The 19,072-nt window shown below is 43.3% G+C and overlaps 1 protein-coding gene across 6 annotated transcripts in view; it reads left to right on the plus strand.

Annotated features, from left to right (window-relative positions):
* urb1 (URB1 ribosome biogenesis homolog) overlaps positions 1–19,072 on the plus strand; it is an 83,918-nt gene that overhangs the window by 1,051 nt on the left and 63,795 nt on the right. For 4 of the 6 annotated variants that reach the window (XM_084680144.1, XM_084680148.1, XM_084680146.1 and 1 more), the window contains exons 5-18: positions 106–202; positions 300–385; positions 468–593; positions 680–807; positions 892–1,087; positions 1,182–1,319; positions 1,401–1,574; positions 4,049–4,175; positions 4,259–4,384; positions 4,487–4,599; positions 6,788–6,892; positions 7,166–7,282; positions 7,399–7,537; positions 7,968–8,138. In XM_084680144.1, the coding sequence (XP_084536270.1) occupies positions 106–202; positions 300–385; positions 468–593; positions 680–807; positions 892–1,087; positions 1,182–1,319; positions 1,401–1,574; positions 4,049–4,175; positions 4,259–4,384; positions 4,487–4,599; positions 6,788–6,892; positions 7,166–7,282; positions 7,399–7,537; positions 7,968–8,138 (1,843 nt within the window). The remainder of the gene's footprint in view (positions 1–105; positions 203–299; positions 386–467; positions 594–679; positions 808–891; positions 1,088–1,181; positions 1,320–1,400; positions 1,575–4,048; positions 4,176–4,258; positions 4,385–4,486; positions 4,600–6,787; positions 6,893–7,165; positions 7,283–7,398; positions 7,538–7,967; positions 8,139–19,072) is intronic. The other 2 variants (XM_084680147.1, XM_084680145.1) reach the window with 2 other exon arrangements.

Genomic DNA, 19,072 nt, shown 5'->3' on the forward strand with positions numbered 1-19,072 from the left:
AGATTATGGGATTCCTAATGTTTTCAGTCTATTTCAGTATACACCAACTTAATAAGAATTTAAAATACTGTTTTTACTAGTGATTTAATTATTGTCTTCATACAGGGAAGACCTGATGTCCGAATGGCTTTTATACAGTTTGCACTGTCGTTTTTGGTATCTGGGGATAATGGAACAATTGGACAGTTACTAGAGATAAAGGGTAAGATTTAATTAAAAAAAATAATATTCTAATTTATAATCAGGCCTCTAGCAATTAAATGTTCTCATTGATATCGTAATATTGTTGTTTTTCTCAGATTTCCTGCCAGATATCGTAAATTCTGGGCTGAAAGAGGACAGGATATCCATCGTCAACCTGATCTTGTCTACTCTGCAGACTAGAGTTAGTGACTAACATTGCCATAAACTTTTGATTTCTATGAGTTGGAGTTGTTACTAACTGATCCTGTTATCTTTTGATGCAGGTTGTGCAGAACAAAGCAATCAGCAAGACACACAAAGTGCGCTTCTTTAGCCCATCTGTGTTATCCAATTTAGCGTCATTGTACAGATGGAATGGGATTGTGGATGCAAGCACAGGAGAGAGCAAGGTTATATGTCTACAACATTTCTCTTCCACTTCATAATATGCCTAAAGAGTCACTTGTTTATATGTGTACTTGTATATGAATTGCAGGAAGCAGGAAATCAAGAGTCTGGGACAATGGTTGTGCGCCAAATTGTTCACAATTTCCTCATTGACTTGTGTTGCTCTCGTAAACATGGAATAAGTTTCTATGACCCCAGCTTTGGAATAATTGGCAGGTAAGGAATGGATCTGCTTAAATACCCCCCTCCCCCCATCATCCACTCCTTCTCCATGTTGAGCCAAGGTTGTTCTGTTTTCAGGGCTGGGAACATTGTTCTGCTGCAGTTCTTGGTGGGGCTAAAAAAAGCCACAGAGGATGAGCTTGTTGCAGAGCTTGTGGCCAGGACACTACAAGTCAGTCCTGACATTCTGCCTCGATATTTTAAGGAAAGTCAATATTCCTTCACTCCCCGTGTCAAGAATGCTTGGCAGGACAACATGACTCTACTGAATATGGTGAATGTTGTCCATTTGTTTGAATTAAGAATAGGTAGTCACTATTATTTATTGAACATTCAAAGTCATAAAATCACCGCCATATGTGTTTAAGATTTACGAGGCTCAACCAGAGATTTCCAAAGCCTTCCAGACTCGAGAATTCATCCCTCTCCCTCGTCTGCTATCCATGGTGATGGTGACGTCTATCCCACCAGTCTGTAGCAAAGCATTCTTCACCCAGGGCCTCAATGTGAGTAAAACCTCAACCTATATGTGACATGACCAAAAACATATTAAACGCTGTGACTTTCCCTTTGGATGTCTCCAACAGTTATCCAACACAGTGGTGCAGCAAAAGACCCTCTCTATGGTGTCCTTCGTTCTGAAGAGAGCCCATAAAAACATACAATACTGCCTGGATAAGACTGTGTGGGAGACCTCTGATATCTATACACCGGCCGTAATGGATGACTTTGTACAACTGTACAAGGAGGCCTTGAGCAAGGTAACAAAAAAAGCTTAAAAAAAATATTTTAGTCTGTTCCACCCTAAGCAGGATTTCATTTAGTCTAAAATGAATGAACCCTTTAATGCTTATTTTTTTGAATAGTTCACTAGGTTATTTTTGCGCAGGACATCAGATACCAATGTTGTCTTATAATAAGCAGACCCATGTTCACAAGCTTGGCTCTCTCCTCCTACGTACTTTCTCTCAATTTTCATTGTACTTCTGTTCTGCGTCTGGGCTTGAGGTATATTGGTCAGATGTCTCCGGTTTACCGCTCCAATCAGCGAACAGAGGGAGGGGCTGAGAACCAGGACGTTGATGTTTGAGTTGTCGTTCCGTAATGGCGGTGGAGAAACATGCGAGCGAAGCCATTCGGGCTGTTGTGGCAACGCTGCCGAATATTAGAAGTTAAAGCCGGAGCAAGAACAATCTTTGATCCCCATGGGATTCGTTAGATTTTCCAGCTAGCTCTGTTAGTGGTGAAGAAGTTGGCTAAGGAGAATGCTAGCGAGTGGTTATGGTAGATCCAGAGTGGCTCTGGGCAGACTCAATAGTTTTAACTTCAGCAGAGTACCTGCCTTCAAGGAAGTTAACGCTTGTCAATGGAGCGAGCCCAGACTCACTGTACAAACGCAATGTACGAGAATCTGGTTAGGACCAGGCTACATGTTCACAGCCTCTACATTTGAAATTTCCAATTCATTCTTTGCTATATATCAGGAATTTTAGTCGAACGAGTGAGTGTCCAGATGAGACGAGTTACAGTCAGGACTGATGACTGCTAGCTGTTTAACAAAAATACACTACATTTCACTTGTCCATGGGGCGGTTACAGGATGGGAAATAAAATGAGTCTTTATTTTTTGCATGGTTTTATATAAATTATGTCAACGATAATGTAGTTTTTGGACAAGAGTATATTGATTGCTTTGTGTTATGGAAATGTTGTGAACACACCCCCAAGTAGGAGGGCCAACCCATCCAATAAAATAGAATCGGCCAATGTTGGAAGTCATGTATATTTTTGGGATTGTAAGAGATTATTTCATGGTCCCACAGAAAGGAACATAGTGTTAAGGCATGAGCCCTGTCTGTCATACCAGCTAGATCCTCACTGAAAATGATCTCTAGAAGGGGAGCTGTGTTTGCTAGAGGAGTTCAGAGTAATTCATGGCAAGAGACTTTCATTTTACAATTAGAATGTGGTTTAGTTGTAAAATACAGTACCTTTTTATTTCTTGATTGGTAGGGTTTTTCATGTCCGGTATGTAAAATGTTCTAAATTAATAATCTTTGCCAAGCTACTTTATAGTGGCTTATAAAGTACCCTCCGTCTGTAATAGTGGCCCAAATGATTTTTTATTCACTGTACTGGAAAAGCGGTTTAAATGTGAAGGCTACCCAACCCTACTGACCACGACCTAACTAGAGCATTAAATAGCATCTACCCACACATTAAGGCAGGGATGGAAATTAGCACCAGCCAAATGCGGGTGATTTTGTGTTGTGGCGGGTAAACTTGCTTCAGCTACTGGCCACCGTGGCGGGTAAATTAGATTATTACACGGCTGTTATTAATTCTGCAGAATGCCCCATTCACTTGAATGGTGCTTCCCAATGTTCTGCGGTCAATTATTTTTCGATAACAGGCCTTTGCTATGTATAACTGACCGCTGTCAAGAAAAGTGGCCATTTTGCCTCGGATTCACGTTTTACATAGCGCTCCGCAAGTAGTCCGGTAACTTTTCAACCACAGAGTACTCCGTTGCTTAGCGACGTCAGCTGATTTGAAGCCTAAAGAATGTTCAACGTCTATGAAGTTCAACGTCTTTGGCGAAGTATTTCTCTGCTGATCAACACTACGAATGGTAACATATAAATTGTAAAAAGACACACTGTTTTAAGTTATTTATTGGCAAGTAGCCGTGTAATAACTGGGATAATGTATTGACAACGCCGTTGTCATTATCGGGCAAATAAGCCCCTTCAGAGCAAAGCTACACCACTTCGCTTCGCGCCGGGGTGCTGTTCACCCTGTCGTGGAAGGAGAACGCTCAGGAAAGCACCTCTGAAACTTCAGAATCTGATTCTGATTAGCAGGAGTAAATTGTATTGGGAGTGGGGAGGATGGATGAAGGAATGTTAGTTTGTTGTTTAATCTGCCCTACTCATTTAATGAAATGTATATCAGTTCGTGGTTTGTGTATGTATAAGAAAGAAAGAGAAAGTGTCAGTGTTTCATTGAGACTTGAGATTAAATAAACTGCTTAAGTATTGTAGATCTTGTAGTATTAATTTTCACATGCAGTTACACATTGTCGGTAAAAAAAAAGTGGCTGGGAAAAATATTGAGTGGCTGGTAGATTTAGACAAAAAAATTAATTTCCATCCCTGATTAAGGTTGTAGTGTTTTGAGGGCTAACAAAGAAAATAAGAACAATCATTTCTTTTTTCTTGTTTTTTCTCTATAGATTTTGCCAGATATGACCAGCATTGTGTCAAAGTGGCAATCACTAACAAAAAAGGAAAAGGATGAGTGCGAACCACAGAAGGATAAAAAAGAAAATACTTCCAAAGATAAAGATCCTCAAGAGACAGGTATACCTATTTGAAAAAATATTTCACTGTATGTGCATATCTGTGTTTTTGACTGCGAGTGACAGCAATGTTCTGTTGTCTAGCAGATGCTGAGGCTCAAGAGATTATCCGTTTGAAGGCTCTTATTCTACAGGTCATGTATCTCTATCAGAAGGTTGTGCCACATCTGGTAACCCAGAGCAAGTTTGACTTTAGCAAGCTTTTAAAAGGTATTTGTGCTTTTGTACCAGATCTATGTTGTAGTTAAGAGTTTTGCACTCATGTTAATACAAAATACACAAAATAATCCTAGTAATTCTATATGTGTTCAGGTATCGTGTCAGAGAAAGGTGTGAGCGAGGATGCTCCCCTTGACCTCCAGTATCAAATACTGCAGCTGTGTTTACATCTCCCTACCAGCAAGTTTTCCTGGTTCCATGTTCAGGTAATCACATTGAAGACCATCAGTGCTAAATTCACAATTCATTCCTATGTTCTTAGGGTCCTATATTCCCAGACACAAATTTTCCGCAGCTCTACATAGCACATAAGGGGAAGCAGATAAAGATGTTCCCCAGCTCCGTATTCGCTTAACCCTTGTGCTGCCTTCGGGTCACATGACCAAAAGGTTCATAACGAACCATCGTTGTGTTTACCCAATTTTACCCAATACAAAAGCAAATAAAAATAATTGTATTTTAACCTTCGCAATGTGGGGGGTCTGAGACAGCCCAACGGTTAAAAGAAAATGCTTCACTTTGTTTTTGTATTCGGTAAAGTTGTCGCAACTGAAGGTGGGTCACAATGACTGATGGGTCAGAATGACCCGAGGGGAACACAAGGGTTAAAATGACATGGTAGTTGTGGGAAATCGTCAAAGGGTTGAAACTTGGGACCGAATCTAGATTTTTGGGGTTCGGCTGAACACCGAATCCACTGGTTAAGATTTGGCCGAAACCGAATACTAGGGCTGCAACAACGAATCAATTAAATTGATTATTAAAAGCGTTGGCAACAAATTTAATTATCGATTTGTTAAGCGATTTATTAGACCACTCAATAAGTCATGGAGATGTTTGAGTATTAAAAAAAAGTTTTGTTGCGCGCGGAGGTAGATGAAAGACCATCTAAGAGACGTTCTGGAGTAACGTTGTATTGAAACACATGGAGAAATCAGTACGACCCAAGTCATCCAAGGTGTGGGAGTATTTCGAACTAAATATGTTGAAAAGGTGTGTTAATTGACCGAGGTGAAGTTAGTTTCATATTCGACATTAATCTCACATTCGGAAGACGCTACTTTGCAGCGACCGGGTTAGGGACCGGGTGAAAACTACCCATACCATTTGGAAAAATTTAGACTTTTTAAAATATTTTTATGAATATAAAACCTCGGACAAACACCAGAGTATCTTAACAATGTCTGGTATATTTCCACAGCCTTTACTTTTTCAATGAAGTTTCAAATAAAATGATAAATCACTAATCTTTGAAAATAGCTTAATCCTCACTAATCTTAACTTTTTTCAAAATTGTGTAAAAAAATCGTACATATACACCAGATTATTCTAATGATGTCTGGCCTACTTCCACAACCTTTCAATAAAAAAAAATGTTTTAAACAAAACTCAAATAAATTGCTAATCTCTGAAAATAGCATTAAATCCACACTAATATTAATGCCTTTTTCAAATGTTGTGCCTGTTTGTGCACATTCTGAAGATGTTTTTCACTGTGAATTTGCACAGTCAGTTCTGTGTTTGAATAAAGGGTTGGAAACTAAAGCTTAAAAAAAAAATCTGATAATCGAGTAATTGAAAAAAGAATCGACAGATTAATCGATCACTAAAACAATCGTTAGTTTCAGCCCTACCGAATACCAAATCCTACTCCCATCCTCAGTCCATTAACACCGTAAACACACTAATGAAGTAAACAACGTCCACAGCAGTGTATTTTTAATTACATTTTAACTGTAAAAAAAAGAAAAAAAAGAATAGGAAACATTATGCATGGAAGACAAGTGGGAAAAACTATTTTGACAAATAGCATATGCCTATCTCAAAATCCAATCAATATCTAAAATATTTGCCTTTTAGATTTCTTGAATTTCTTTCTGATGTTTAATACGCAAATGTTTTAACAGCGGAGATGTTCTTTATTGTTTAGGGTCCTTGCTACGAGACAAATCGGCATTGCAAATTGAACAAATAGGTCGACTTGATTGGCTTTCATTTGACTGAAAGTACTGCCAAACAACACTTTCTGTTCACGAGTTCCATTTTCACTTTCTCTCAGCCTACTGCATTGAACGGTCCACCTACGGAAATACCTTCTCGTAATCAATGGCGTCGTCATTATGTCGACCAGTGTGGCGCGCGTAGTGCAAACATAGGTTCGGCCAACACCGAACCCTGTCAAAAAGCCAAATATTTGGCCGAAATCGAATCCTGGATTCGGTGCATCCCTAGTTGAAACTGCTGTATGGCTCCTTATTTTAGGGGTAGAACACTGGACTGTGGGAACTTGGATCCCAGGACCCTATGAACACAGATTCACTCCATATGTTTAACAAATATGTGATGTTTTGTAGATTTGCAAGTGTTTGTTTTACTATTTCACTGCTACCACAGGATGTTGTAGATGCAGAGAAGTCTGTATTTTACCTGCTTCTGAAGATGTTTGCAAACAGCAATGATAATCATCTCAAGACCTGCACACGAATGCTGGTGCTTAAAGTACGTGTTTATTTTTGTATTTGTCTATTTCTCCATTTAGGTGTGGGCCAATGCTTATTTTCATTGTTCTTAATCTGAAATTAAAAAAATCCTTTTTGTGACACACTTCCTTGTTAGATATATTGTCTGTTGTTTATGTTCAAACCTGCAGTAATAGTGAATTCTAAACTCGTACTGTTAGGAGTAAGTCTGGTTAGCATGTCCTGTAGCTTGTCACTTAAGTCAATAGCATGTATACGTTTGCGTAAACTAGTGTTGTCTTGTCATTGCCAGGTACTGAAAGACACTGGTGTCTTTGAGTACACCGGGACTGAGCTAGAGTTCTGGCTCAGCCACTTGGCTCAGCTAAATCTAGCCAATCTGGAGACAGTCATTCAGTTCTTAGAAAGGGTGGGTGTCTGCCATTCCCTCTCATTCTTTTCCTCTCGGTTATTAATGTATTCATATCCAACCAATCACCCTCTGTGTGTTTTCTTATTTTTTTAAATCATGTGCTGTTTCTTCAGGTCTTGGTGAACCTGGTTTACAACCCTCATATGTACACAGAAAAGGTGGCAAGCTTGGTTCAGGAGGCAGCGTATTTGCAAGCAAACTTGAGTGGCCAGGAGGGTGACACTGTCAGTGCACCCATCTCAAACATTGATGGTAAAGAATGCACACAGGCACATGTGTGGCGGCCTGCCAAAACCCGTCGGATGTTGCGGCTGCTCATTGTTGGCTATATTTCATTGTAATGTACAAAAGTATATGATTACTATGAAAAGGTTAATTTAAAAGGTTTTTTGAAATGTTAGCTAGCAAGATTTTCAAGCCACGCAAATTGAGTTATGAAAAGGAGTGGAATTTTTGAATGCAGTTTTCATTCACTTTTTGACACAGATTAACTTTTAAAATTATGAAACTTCAGTTGTGAGAGTGATTTAAACATTTGTATTCAGAAGCGTTTAGTTTCCAAATATGTAAATAGAAAGTCACATTTTCACCATGAGAAGGGTTTCTGCAGGCTGCCACACATATGGGATAAACCCATGAGATGGATTATGTTTTTAAAATATAATCTGGTACTGTGTTCCAGATGTCTTGGGCATGGTGGACGTCATCATGGAGAGCAGTGAAGATGAGATTGAGGCATTTGGGCCATCTCTCAGTGAAGACCTCATCCTCTTGACTTTTCCCTTCAGTGCTTTGGTCCCTGCTGTGCTCGAGGCCAGGAACAAACTGCTAATAGCTTGCCAAGTGGATAATGGTAAGGCAGAAGCTTGCGAGGAAGAGGGTTGTTATTTATTTGTATAATCTGTTTATTATTCAGTACATTGTGGCAATGGTAACGGTCTGTTGTTGGGATAACAGGGCTCAAGACTTGGCTTGAAAATGTTGAATGATCAAGTAAAAAATTTCACGTGGTCGCGTTTGTGTGATTGCATGACTTTGGCGTCCAAATACTGCCACCATAGTTTCATAATAAACTGTAAATATCTCTTACATACGGGTACACACTGGTACCTATAAAGACACAGGGTCATATAGTTTTTTTCCATTTTAGATGTCAGTACCAGATTAAGGCAACATTTTTGCTTGTCATTGTGTTGTATTATTTTAGAATAGTGAATTGTTTTGGAGGGGTAGCCCGTCCACCCAAAAAGACCGCCCGCCCCCAAAAGAAATGATCAAACACTTACGTTTCTTTATTTTATTTTTATACACACGTTTACACGTGCAAATAATGATTCCATATTTTATGAAATACTTGGGTACTATAATGACATTGATCAAACACTTGACTTGAATGGATAATTTTGTGATATTGAATGTAACTTCCTGACAAATTTGAACTAGGTAAGGTGGGTACATTTACAGAAGGTATATTGTCATGACAGTAAAACTGCGTGATGCAGTGTATCTGTGGTTTACTAGATGTTATCTTACAACAGCATCATCCACATTTGGCAGGGTATCCGCTAAGGCTGTCAACAAATATTCAAAATTCAAATATATATTCGAATAGTGGTTAAAAAACGAAAATTAATGTTTGAATGTAAAAAATTAAATAACAACAGCAGTGGCAGCGCGTCTGTCTGCTTTGCGGGTGGGCGCGCGCCTCAGCGTCACTGCTGACAGTTGACGTGTGTGGAAGATGGCAGAAAGTGCAGAACCCAGCTTGACCGCAGCAGAGAAAGTGATAGTTACCCCAAAAAATCTAAAGAGTGATGTCTGGTAATATTTCGATTTTGGTCAGTTGATGGTAAACTTGTTGAGCCTACAGCTAAAGTAGTGTGTAAACTATGTAAGCTGGAGTTAGCTTACCATTCAACAACTAGCAACTTGAGGCTACATCTCCATGTTTACCACAGCCAGTCGCGGAGCCAAAGGGGTGGCCGGGGTGGCACTGGACCCCCCCTGATATCGGACTGGCCACCCCAAAATGTCATTCGCTATACCTGGCAATTGGATGCTGATTGACATTTAATTGATCTTGTTATAAGAAACGTTTCTTTTGATATCTGGCAGTGCATTTTTTCAATCGAGGATATTTCCACAGTTCACCAGTCAGTCACAAATCACTACGCCAGCGTCTGATACAGCGCCAGCGACGGAAAACAAGAGCATCATATCACAGTTATCGTTTAAAGATTTAGCATTGGGGTCGAGGCTTCCTGAACAAAATGTTATGAAAGTTGAGTTGCTGGGCTGCAGAGCCATAGAAAAAGATGCATATTGGCAATTTGGTTCCATAACAGATTCAGATAAGAGAAATGTCTCTGTTTTTGGTAGGCCTAGCTAACATTGCAGTTCCTACTGTGGTGTAATTTATTCAATTTTGTTTCACTTTTAAAACAACAACAGTATCATTTAGCCATTTGAAATCTATTGTAATGACTTGACTAGGTCAGAAAGGAACAATCGTCCAGGCATAAGATGAAGTTCCCGAATTGATGTTTATTAACCACACGGTACACAGCCACAATAAGCCAATCAGCTGTTTGGCCCTAGCCCACGCTAAATAAAAGAAAGGTAGCCCACAAAACAATAGTAGGCCCTAATTTTGTGAAACCCAGACGTAACAGAAAGAACAGACGCTAAACCTCAACCTCATATTTTTTTGATCTTATAAGATCTTCAAACTGTGAGAGACCACAAACATGAAGACAAAAAATCCTACATTTAGCCATTTTGCTCCTGCAGTGTGTGGTGTGCCATGATTTGACAAAGACAGCGCACCAGTGTTAATTTTGGCAGCTATTTTTGATTTAGTATTAGTCTTTAGACGAAAATGCTTATTAGTTTTAGTCACATTTAGTCATTTTAATCCTTAGTTTTAGTCTACTTTTCGATGATAAACTCAAAACATTTTTGTCTAGTTTTAGTCACATTTAATAGCCATATTAGACTCCTTTTCTTCCATTCTCAGTAGGGATGTGCATCTCCAATACTGAGGACGATGCAATACACAACTCGATGCACTGCCAACGATCCGATACATAAAAGCAACTACTAATGCGATATAATTCACCCCTATTGCGATGCAGTGCGGTTTGACAAGATGTGATTCAATGAGATACGATGCAAAAGAATATGATGCTATGCAATTTAATATGGTAGTGTGGAAGTTGCATTTAAAAGCGAAAGGCAATTCCTCAAGTTGAGAACACAAGTGTGTGTCTCGTTTATTTTTACCAGCAGAAAACAGAATGAATGACAAGATGGCGTTGCCCTGTAATCTAACAAGCATGGGGCTCTACGTCATCACAACAATAGAATATTTAAAGGGACCGTGATCCCGGAACATTCATATTTACGTGTATAACACATTACTTAAATAACTGCATGAAACAACAGTGTGTAGAACCACACTATGAACAAGGGTGAATTATGAAGTCACATTCACTACACACGTCCCCCCAGAATTCACCATATAAGAAAAGAAATCATCGGCGAGGTGGTCGTATTAACCGGCCAGAACGGCTGTGTGTCACAGGGGGTCGAGGAGACACTACCGTGGCAGATGAACCATCATGACACGGGCGTGGGGCATGGAGTGAGGGAGTTTTGGGGGGGAGGGGAGCAGGGAGTGGGTGCAGAGCTGGAGGGCGCCCGCGTTGTGGGGGCTGGGCCAATTCAATGGGCATAGCAACGTCCAAATGAGCTGGTTTGAGGCGGTCAATGGAGAGTCGCTCCGGTTTACCACCCATGTCCACCACAAAATGTTTGTCTCCCGTCTCCAAAACACGGAATGGGCCCTCGTAGGGCGGACGTAACGGTCCCCTGTGAGCGTCGTGGCGAATAAAGACGTATTCCGCCGTCTGAAGCCCAGCAGGGATGTGCGACTTAGGGAGGCCATGGCGGGAAGTAGGGATAGGTGCGAAAAGCCTCGCATTGTCCAGCAGTGAGGCCCGCTGGAGAGTCGCAGACCAGGGAACGGTGGAAGGAGGAACAAAATCCCCTGGAACCCGCAGAGGCTGCCCATAGACAAGCTCCGCGGATGAGGACTGTAAGTCTTCCTTCGGTGCAGTCCGGATGCCAAGCATCACCCACGGGAGCTTGTCGACCCAGTTGCTGTCCTTGAGGCCGGCACGGAGAGAAGCCTTCATCGACCTGTGAAATCGTTCACAGAGTCCGTTGGCCTGCGGGTGGTATGCAGTCGTGCGGTGGAGTTTCGCTCCGAGGCTCTGGGCCACCGCATTCCACAGCTCAGACGTGAACTGCGCGCCCCGGTCGGAGGATATGTCCGACGGGGTGCCGAAACGGGCAACCCAGGTGCCGATAAACGCTCGCGTCATCTCAACAGATGCCAACGATGTCAGTGGCACAGCCTCGGGCCAGCGGGTGGTCCTGTCAACCATGGTCAACAGGTAGGTGAAACCATGAGAGGAGGGCAGAGGGCCAACCAGATCCACGTTAACATGGTCAAACCGCCGCTCTGGCACCGGGAACAACTCCAACGGGGCTTTCGTGTGGCGGTGTACTTTGGCCCGTTGGCACTCAAGACAAGTGGTAGCCCAGTCTCGTACGTCCTTTTTGAGGCCGCGCCAAACAAACTTCGCCGCCACCAGTCACTGTGACGCTTTCGAACCAGGGTGGGAGAGACCATGGATGGCATCAAAAACGCGTCGTCTCCACCCCTTGGGGACAAACGGCCGAGGACTTCCCGTGGAGACGTCACACATGAGCGTGGTGTCGGTTTCACCAAAAACCACATCCTCTATTTTCAAACCTGTAGTCGAGGTCCTCAGGGTGCGAACGTTTGGGTCTGTGGTCTGATCCGCTGCCATGTGGCTGTAATCCAGACAAAGATGGACCGCCCCTGCCACAGCCCGTGACAGGCAGTCCGCCACCTGGTTGTCCTTTCCGGCCACGTGCTGTAAGTCCGTGGTGAACTCGGAAATGTAGGATAGATGACGTTGCTGGCGGGCGGACCACGGCTCGGCCACCTTGGCCATGGCGAAAACCAGCGGCTTGTGGTCGACAAAGGCGGTGAAGTGTCGACCTTCCAGAAGGAAACGAAAGTGTCTGATGGCGAGGTAGAGACCCAGCAGCTCCCTGTCAAAAGTGCTGTACTTACGCTCGTTAGCGTGCAGCTGGCGGCTGAAGAAAGCAAGCGGTTGCCAGGCCCCGCCTACCCACTGCTCGTAGACGGCACCGACAGCGTAGTCTGAGGCGTCCGAAGTGATGGCGAGGGGGGCAGTGGCTGAAGGATGTGCCAGCATGGTGGCCTGCGCCAGGGCCGCCTTAGTGTCAGCGAAAGCCTTGTCCCTGCCCTCAGTCCAGTCCACAGCTTGCGTGGCCTTACCTTTCAAGGCCTCGTGCAAGGGCCGCATGAGCTGAGCGGCTCGAGGGATGAAACGGTGGTAAAAGTTCACCATGCTGAGGAACTCCTGCAGGGCTTTCACGGTGAGTGGGCGTGGAAACTGTGTGACCGCCTCCACCTTTGATGGGAGAGGGACGGCACCGTCCTTGGTGACTCTGTGTCCCAGGAAGTCAATGGTGGAGAGACCAAACTGGCACTTGGCAGGGTTGACAATCAGGCCATGTTCGTTGAGCCGCTCGAAAAGGGTTCGGAGGTGCGACAGGTGCTGGGATTTGGACGTGCTCGCTACCAGAATGTCGTCCAAATACACAAAAAGAAAAGGCAGGTCACGTAAAACAGAGTCCATGAGGCGCTGGAAAGATTGGGCTGAGTTTAAGGCCGAACGGCATCCTTAAGAACTCAAAAAGGCCAAACTGCGTAATCACTGCCGTTTTTGGAATGTCCAGAGAGTGCATGGGCACCTGATGATAGCCCCGGACGAGGTCTACCTTAGAAAAAATTACCATACCGGCCAGGTGTGCTGAAAAATCCTGTACGTTCGGGACAGGGTATCGGTCAGGTGTCGTCGCCTCATTAAGCCGCCGGTAGTCGCCGCATGGGCGCCAGCCGCCACCAGGTTTGGGGACGATGTGTAGGGGTGACGCCCACGGGCTGTCGGATCGGCGGACTATGCCAAGGCGTTCCATGTTAGAAAACTCAGCCTTAGCAACAGCGAGCTTGGTAGGGTCGAGGCGCCGAGCACGGGCGTAGACGGGTGGACCAGTGGTGGTGATGTGGTGCGCCACACCATGCTTCACGGCAGACGCGGAGAACGTGGGCTGAGTGAGTGCTGGGAAACCAGCCAGTAGCCGGTGGAAGTCATCCAATGGGGAGAGCATGCTGGACAGTCGTATGGATTCAGCCCCACCGAGCGTGCATGTATATGAGCAGAACGTGACAGCGTCGATCAAACGGCGGTTCTTAACATCCACCAACAGTCCATGCGCACACAAAAAATCAGCGCCAAGGAGGGGAACGGCGACTTTTGCCGTGACAAAATCCCAGCCAAACCGATGCCCTCCGAAACACAACTCAATGTACCTTATTCCATACGTGCGGATGGGGGTCCCATTAGCAGCTTCCATCGGGGGGCCGTGGCTGTCGGTTACTATGTCCAAACGGGATGCAGGCAGGACGCTCCTCTGTGCACCCGTGTCGCACAGGAAACGTCGTCCGGAGATGCTGTCACGGATAAAAAGCAGCCTGCCTACGCGGCCGACACTCATGGCCACTAATGAGCGCCGGCCCTGGCGTTTCCCACCCCGCTGAAACTGCATGGCGAGCGGCATTTAAGAGCCTTCGGTCCAAACTTCTCGTGATAGAAGCACAAGCCTGAAGAAGACTGCTGGGGGCCTGAAGACTGCTGATGACCTGAAGACTGCTGCCGACGAGAAGAGGTTGCTGCAACCAGCATGGAATCCTCCATTGTCACAGGAGTGACGTGCGTGGGAAGCAATGCGGCCATGACACAGTGCCCTTGGCTGGCCAGGAAAAATTTATCTGCCTCTTCAGCCAGTTTTCGACAGTCAGTGATCGTGGTGTTGGCCAACGCAGCTCTGACTTGGGAAGGCAGCTGACGCAGGAAAAGGTGGATGAACAGAAAATCGGGTCTGTGCTCACCCAGGAGGTCCAGCATACGGTCCATGAGCTCAGACGGTTTGCTATCACCCAGTCCTTGGAGGGAGAAAAGCCTGCTAGCTCTCTCAGCGTCGGACAGTTCAAAGGTCTTTAACAGGTGGGCTTTGAGTGCTGCATATTTCTCCGTAGCTGGAGGATGGTTAAGGAGACTCACCACTCTGGTTGCTGTTGAGTTACCGAGAGCTGACACAACGTAGTAGTACCTAGTTGAATCAGTGGTTATATCCCGCAACGCGAACTGCGCTTCCGTCTGGGCGAACCATGCCGACGCTGACGATTCCCAGAATTCGGGGAGTTTGAGGGTGATAGCGTTCGCGGTCATGGTCGAGTCGTGTTTGTGAATACGTCAAGCAAACGAACGTCGGGGTCACCAGTGTGGAAGTTGCATTTAAAAGCGAAAGGCAATTCCTCAAGTTGAGAACACAAGTGTGTGTCTCGTTTATTTTTACCAGCAGAAAACAGAATGAATGACAAGATGGCGTTGCCCTGTAATCTAACAAGCATGGGGCTCTACGTCATCACAACAATAGAATATTTAAAGGGACCGTGATCCCGGAACGTTCATATTTACGTGTATAACACATTACTTAAATAACTGCATGAAACAACAGTGTGTAGAACCACACTATGAACAAGGGTGAATTATGAAGTCACATTCACTACAGTAGCCTACATAATGATGTATTTCTTTGTCAGACAGCAAATCATCAATTAATCATCAATTAACAAGTGAAAGTTTTACTTCACATATTAAACAAAGTCTCTGACAAAAGACATAACATCAGGTCTGGACCTTGCCTTAAACTAGTCTTTCTTTCCTGATGTAGGCTATGTGTTCTCTGAATGTAAAAAATGATAAACTATTACTGGCAGTCACAAGCTGCTGTAAACACTCATTTAACACCACACACTAAATTGAACTCATGTCCTACTTTAAGGTTTTTCTCAATGACTCAGCTATCTCTCGTCTTACTTTGTCGTACACAACAGGGATTTGTTTCTCGGAGAATATAGAATTCCTATTCTTGCTGGAGCTAGCCACTGACTGTAGCCATAGCTGAATCCAAGGCGGAGGCAGACATCTCCCACTACCTAAATTAGCCGTGCTGCCTGTGTACGTTATAGCAGCACCCAACATATCTTGCCAATTGCATGGGTTGATAACACTTGCCCGAACACACCTCTAACTCGTGCGAAACTTGGCCGAGAGACTTGAGGAGAATCGGCCACTGACAGTAGTAGAGACAAGACTGCGCTTAGTAAACAGCGAAGAGGAATCTATCTAAATATAAAATTATTGGAAAAAAAAGTATTGTGACTTTGTCAACCACCAACATTTTCGTCTTGTCTTGTTAACGAAAGTTATAATATATTTATTCATAGTTTTTATTTTCAAAGATCCGTTTTCGTCATGTCTTAGTCTCGTTTTAGTCATGGGAAAAAGGTTGTTAACGAAAAATGTTATTCATAGTATTCGTCGACGCAATTAACACTGCAGCGCACCACACACAAACAGATTTCCAACCAGTGTTCCAACTGTTAACACAAGAAATCTTGCCAAAACTGTCGAGATTTAAGAATAAGCATGGCTAACCCTAATCCTAATCCTATTCAACATGTTGAATATTTAGGATTTCGCGATTGGGGCGCCTCCGTCCTTCCGAGCAGATTCGGTCACTCTTGACACACCTCACACCAAAGGAATATCTGATAAGAAAATCTGTAGAACCATCAAGATAATCGGGACGTTACCTAGGATTGTTGGAAGGGGCGAAATCGGCCCGATTATCCTGTAGTGTGTTGTCAGAAATATTAACCTATCAAGCATTGCACAGTCAGTCGGTGAACGAGTTTAAGAAAGTTTATTGCTTGCGGCCGGCCCACAAGGAGACAAAAACATCCCACGCCATTGTGCTACAAGTTTGTCTGCTAGCATGTTGCGCTAGCTAGCTATTTAAGCAGAACCGCTCTTTACAGTCATTGGTTAAGACAAAGGCATGCAAATGTTCCATTGCTCTTCTTCATTGGCTCCTTGCATAGACCTGGTGCGCGTGTGTGCATGCGTGTTTACGACATCAACCCTGATTGAAACACAACAACAACAGGATCTCCTGATGTCGTAAAAGCTCCTTCACAAAAGGTGTCAACAAATGGTCACCAGACCTAGAGTCTCCATCTATAGTCTTTGTCACATAGCATCTCATTAAAACCAACAAACCCCCAACATCTTCTAGTCTTCAGCCCCAAGATAAGGGTCTTGAATGTTTACTCACAGCTCAGATTTGGGGTTAGGCCTTTCTTTGCCCCCAAGTAATACTGAACACAGAATCATTCTTATACAGGATAAATATGTTACATCTTCAATTTTTCCAAAAGTGTCCCCAGCATAACAGCCTGAAACATAACACACGTCTTTCGGTGTGGGTCGCTACACTATTTTTGTACTTTAACTGCTAAGACTCCTTGATGAGATGCCTTATCAATTTATTAACGTTACAAAAGATTAACGCTGCAGTCAGATAGCTACCCTGTTTGCTATTGTATAATCAATGCCTGTTCGAAATACGTATTTCAGAGTAGGGCTAGCCATGCTTATAGTAGTTGATTGAAGATAATAATGGGAATATGTTTAAGATTGAGATTTGACTCAAATGTGGGTAATTGGATTTGTATGTCTACATGTTATTTTTGCCTAGTGTTCACTTCAAACATTAAAAGAAAGGGTGAGATAGCATACTTCTTAAAAAAGCTGAGCACCCACGATCAGGTGGAAATAGACCCTAGTCCTTGCACCACACCAAGACCTCACAGCATCATACTAGTAAATCAGTCAATCACATGCCAAGTTTAGCCTGTGTTTGTAGGCCACACATGTAAGCCTACACAAGTTTTTCCCCAGATTAGCTAAGCCACTTAGCTAAGACACATTTACATTACATTTACATTTATTCATTTAGTAGACGCTTTTATCCAAAGCGACTTCCAAGAGAGAGCTTTACAAAAGAGCATAGGTCACTGATCATAACAACGAGATTGTCCAAGACACTCAGTCAACTGTCGATTTGCATCTGGTGAGTATTTTCTTAATTTCGTACCAGGGTCAATTCTACATCTAAATAGACAGCAGTGTTTTAAAGATATGGCAATTGCGAAGACAGCCAGCGGGTCAGCATAGTTTGTTATTTGTGTAAAACTTGGAATTTGAATGAGACTTTGTCTTGTTTTGACGTTAGCCACATAGTCACAGACGCAGCTCGCCCACTGGCAGTGTAGTAGGCTACAGTACTGTCTTCAATACCACAGCTATGGCTAAACTTTTGTCTTTAGGCCTGTCGCGATAGTCAATATATTGACTTATTGCACGGTATATGGAAATCAGTGCAATCATTTTTGGTGCCGCGATATATTGCAACTAATCATTTTTATAATAAAATAATTATTTTTCATTTTTACTTATGAACGAATGTCACCAACGTTTTTGTCGATCCCGCTGCCTCAGTTATCGTGTCTGCTTTCTGTGTTGAAAGCGTAGGCGGGACTAGCGTCTCCACTCACACAGAGGAGGACACCGACAGGTGAAGAGAAGGCGTGAACTCACTGTGTCATAAAGTGTTCTGTTTCGTGACATCTACAGCTAGTTAGGAAAAACCAGTAAAAATTTACTTGGCTTCAAAGCCGAAATCTTCAGCTCCGGTGTGGGAACATTTTGTCTGTAAGCCGAATGAGATGAGAGCCAATTAACGTGAACAAGCCGGTATGTCGACATTGTTTAAAACCAGTGGAAACGAAAAGAGGCAACTAACCTAACATCTCACCTAGCAATACATAACTATCCCAACCAGTTTTTCAAACTGTGAACAACAACTGCAGCTGGAAAGGGGTCTTCCATACAGTTCTGTTACAGATGCCTTTTCCCGACAGTGCAAATATATAAACGTGACAGCGTGAAATAGCGCACACTCACGGATAGCGTAACTCGCTATATAGCCAAAGAGATGCATTCATTAAACACGGTCAAAAAAACAGCATTTACAAATATGCTGCAAACTTGACAAACACAGGGCTGCCAACTTTCATGCATTGGCGTGAGACACATACATTTCAACCATTTCACCCGCTCTCACGCTCTTTTCAGCTTGTATATCTCAAGCTGAAAAGGCAACGCCAACCAAGTAGCCCTGTTAACGTTGTAAACAATAAGGGATGATGGAGTGAAGCGACAGACGCGCGAACAGCCTGAAAACTCGCCTTGGGGAGGGGGCGGTCATTATGTAATCAGTGGCATAAAATGGACTGAAAATTACAATTAACGTGTGTGCAATAATATAGTTTATTGCAATAACTTTAGGTGCAATATATCGCACAAGAAAAAGTATTTATCGTGACAGCCCTATATGTCTTATTACACGGCTGTTATTAATGCTGTAGAATGCTCCATTCACTTGAATGGGGCTTACCTTCTGCGGTGAACAATTTTCTCATATTTGACCGTTGCCATACATATTTGACTGCTGTCAAGGGAAGTGGCCTTTTTGCCTCGGATTCACGTCTTTCGTAGCACTCCGCAAGTAGTCCGGTAACTTTTCAACCCCAGCGTACTCTGTTGCTTGGCGACGTCAGCTAATTTGAAGCCTAAATAATGTTCAAAGTCTATGAAGTTCAACGTTGTTGGAGAACTATTTCTCTGCTGATCAACA

The sequence above is a fragment of the Hypomesus nipponensis genome, chromosome 18 (genome assembly GCF_054491055.1).
Source record: "Hypomesus nipponensis isolate SF chromosome 18, ASM5449105v1, whole genome shotgun sequence".
Lineage (NCBI taxonomy): Eukaryota > Metazoa > Chordata > Actinopteri > Osmeriformes > Osmeridae > Hypomesus > Hypomesus nipponensis.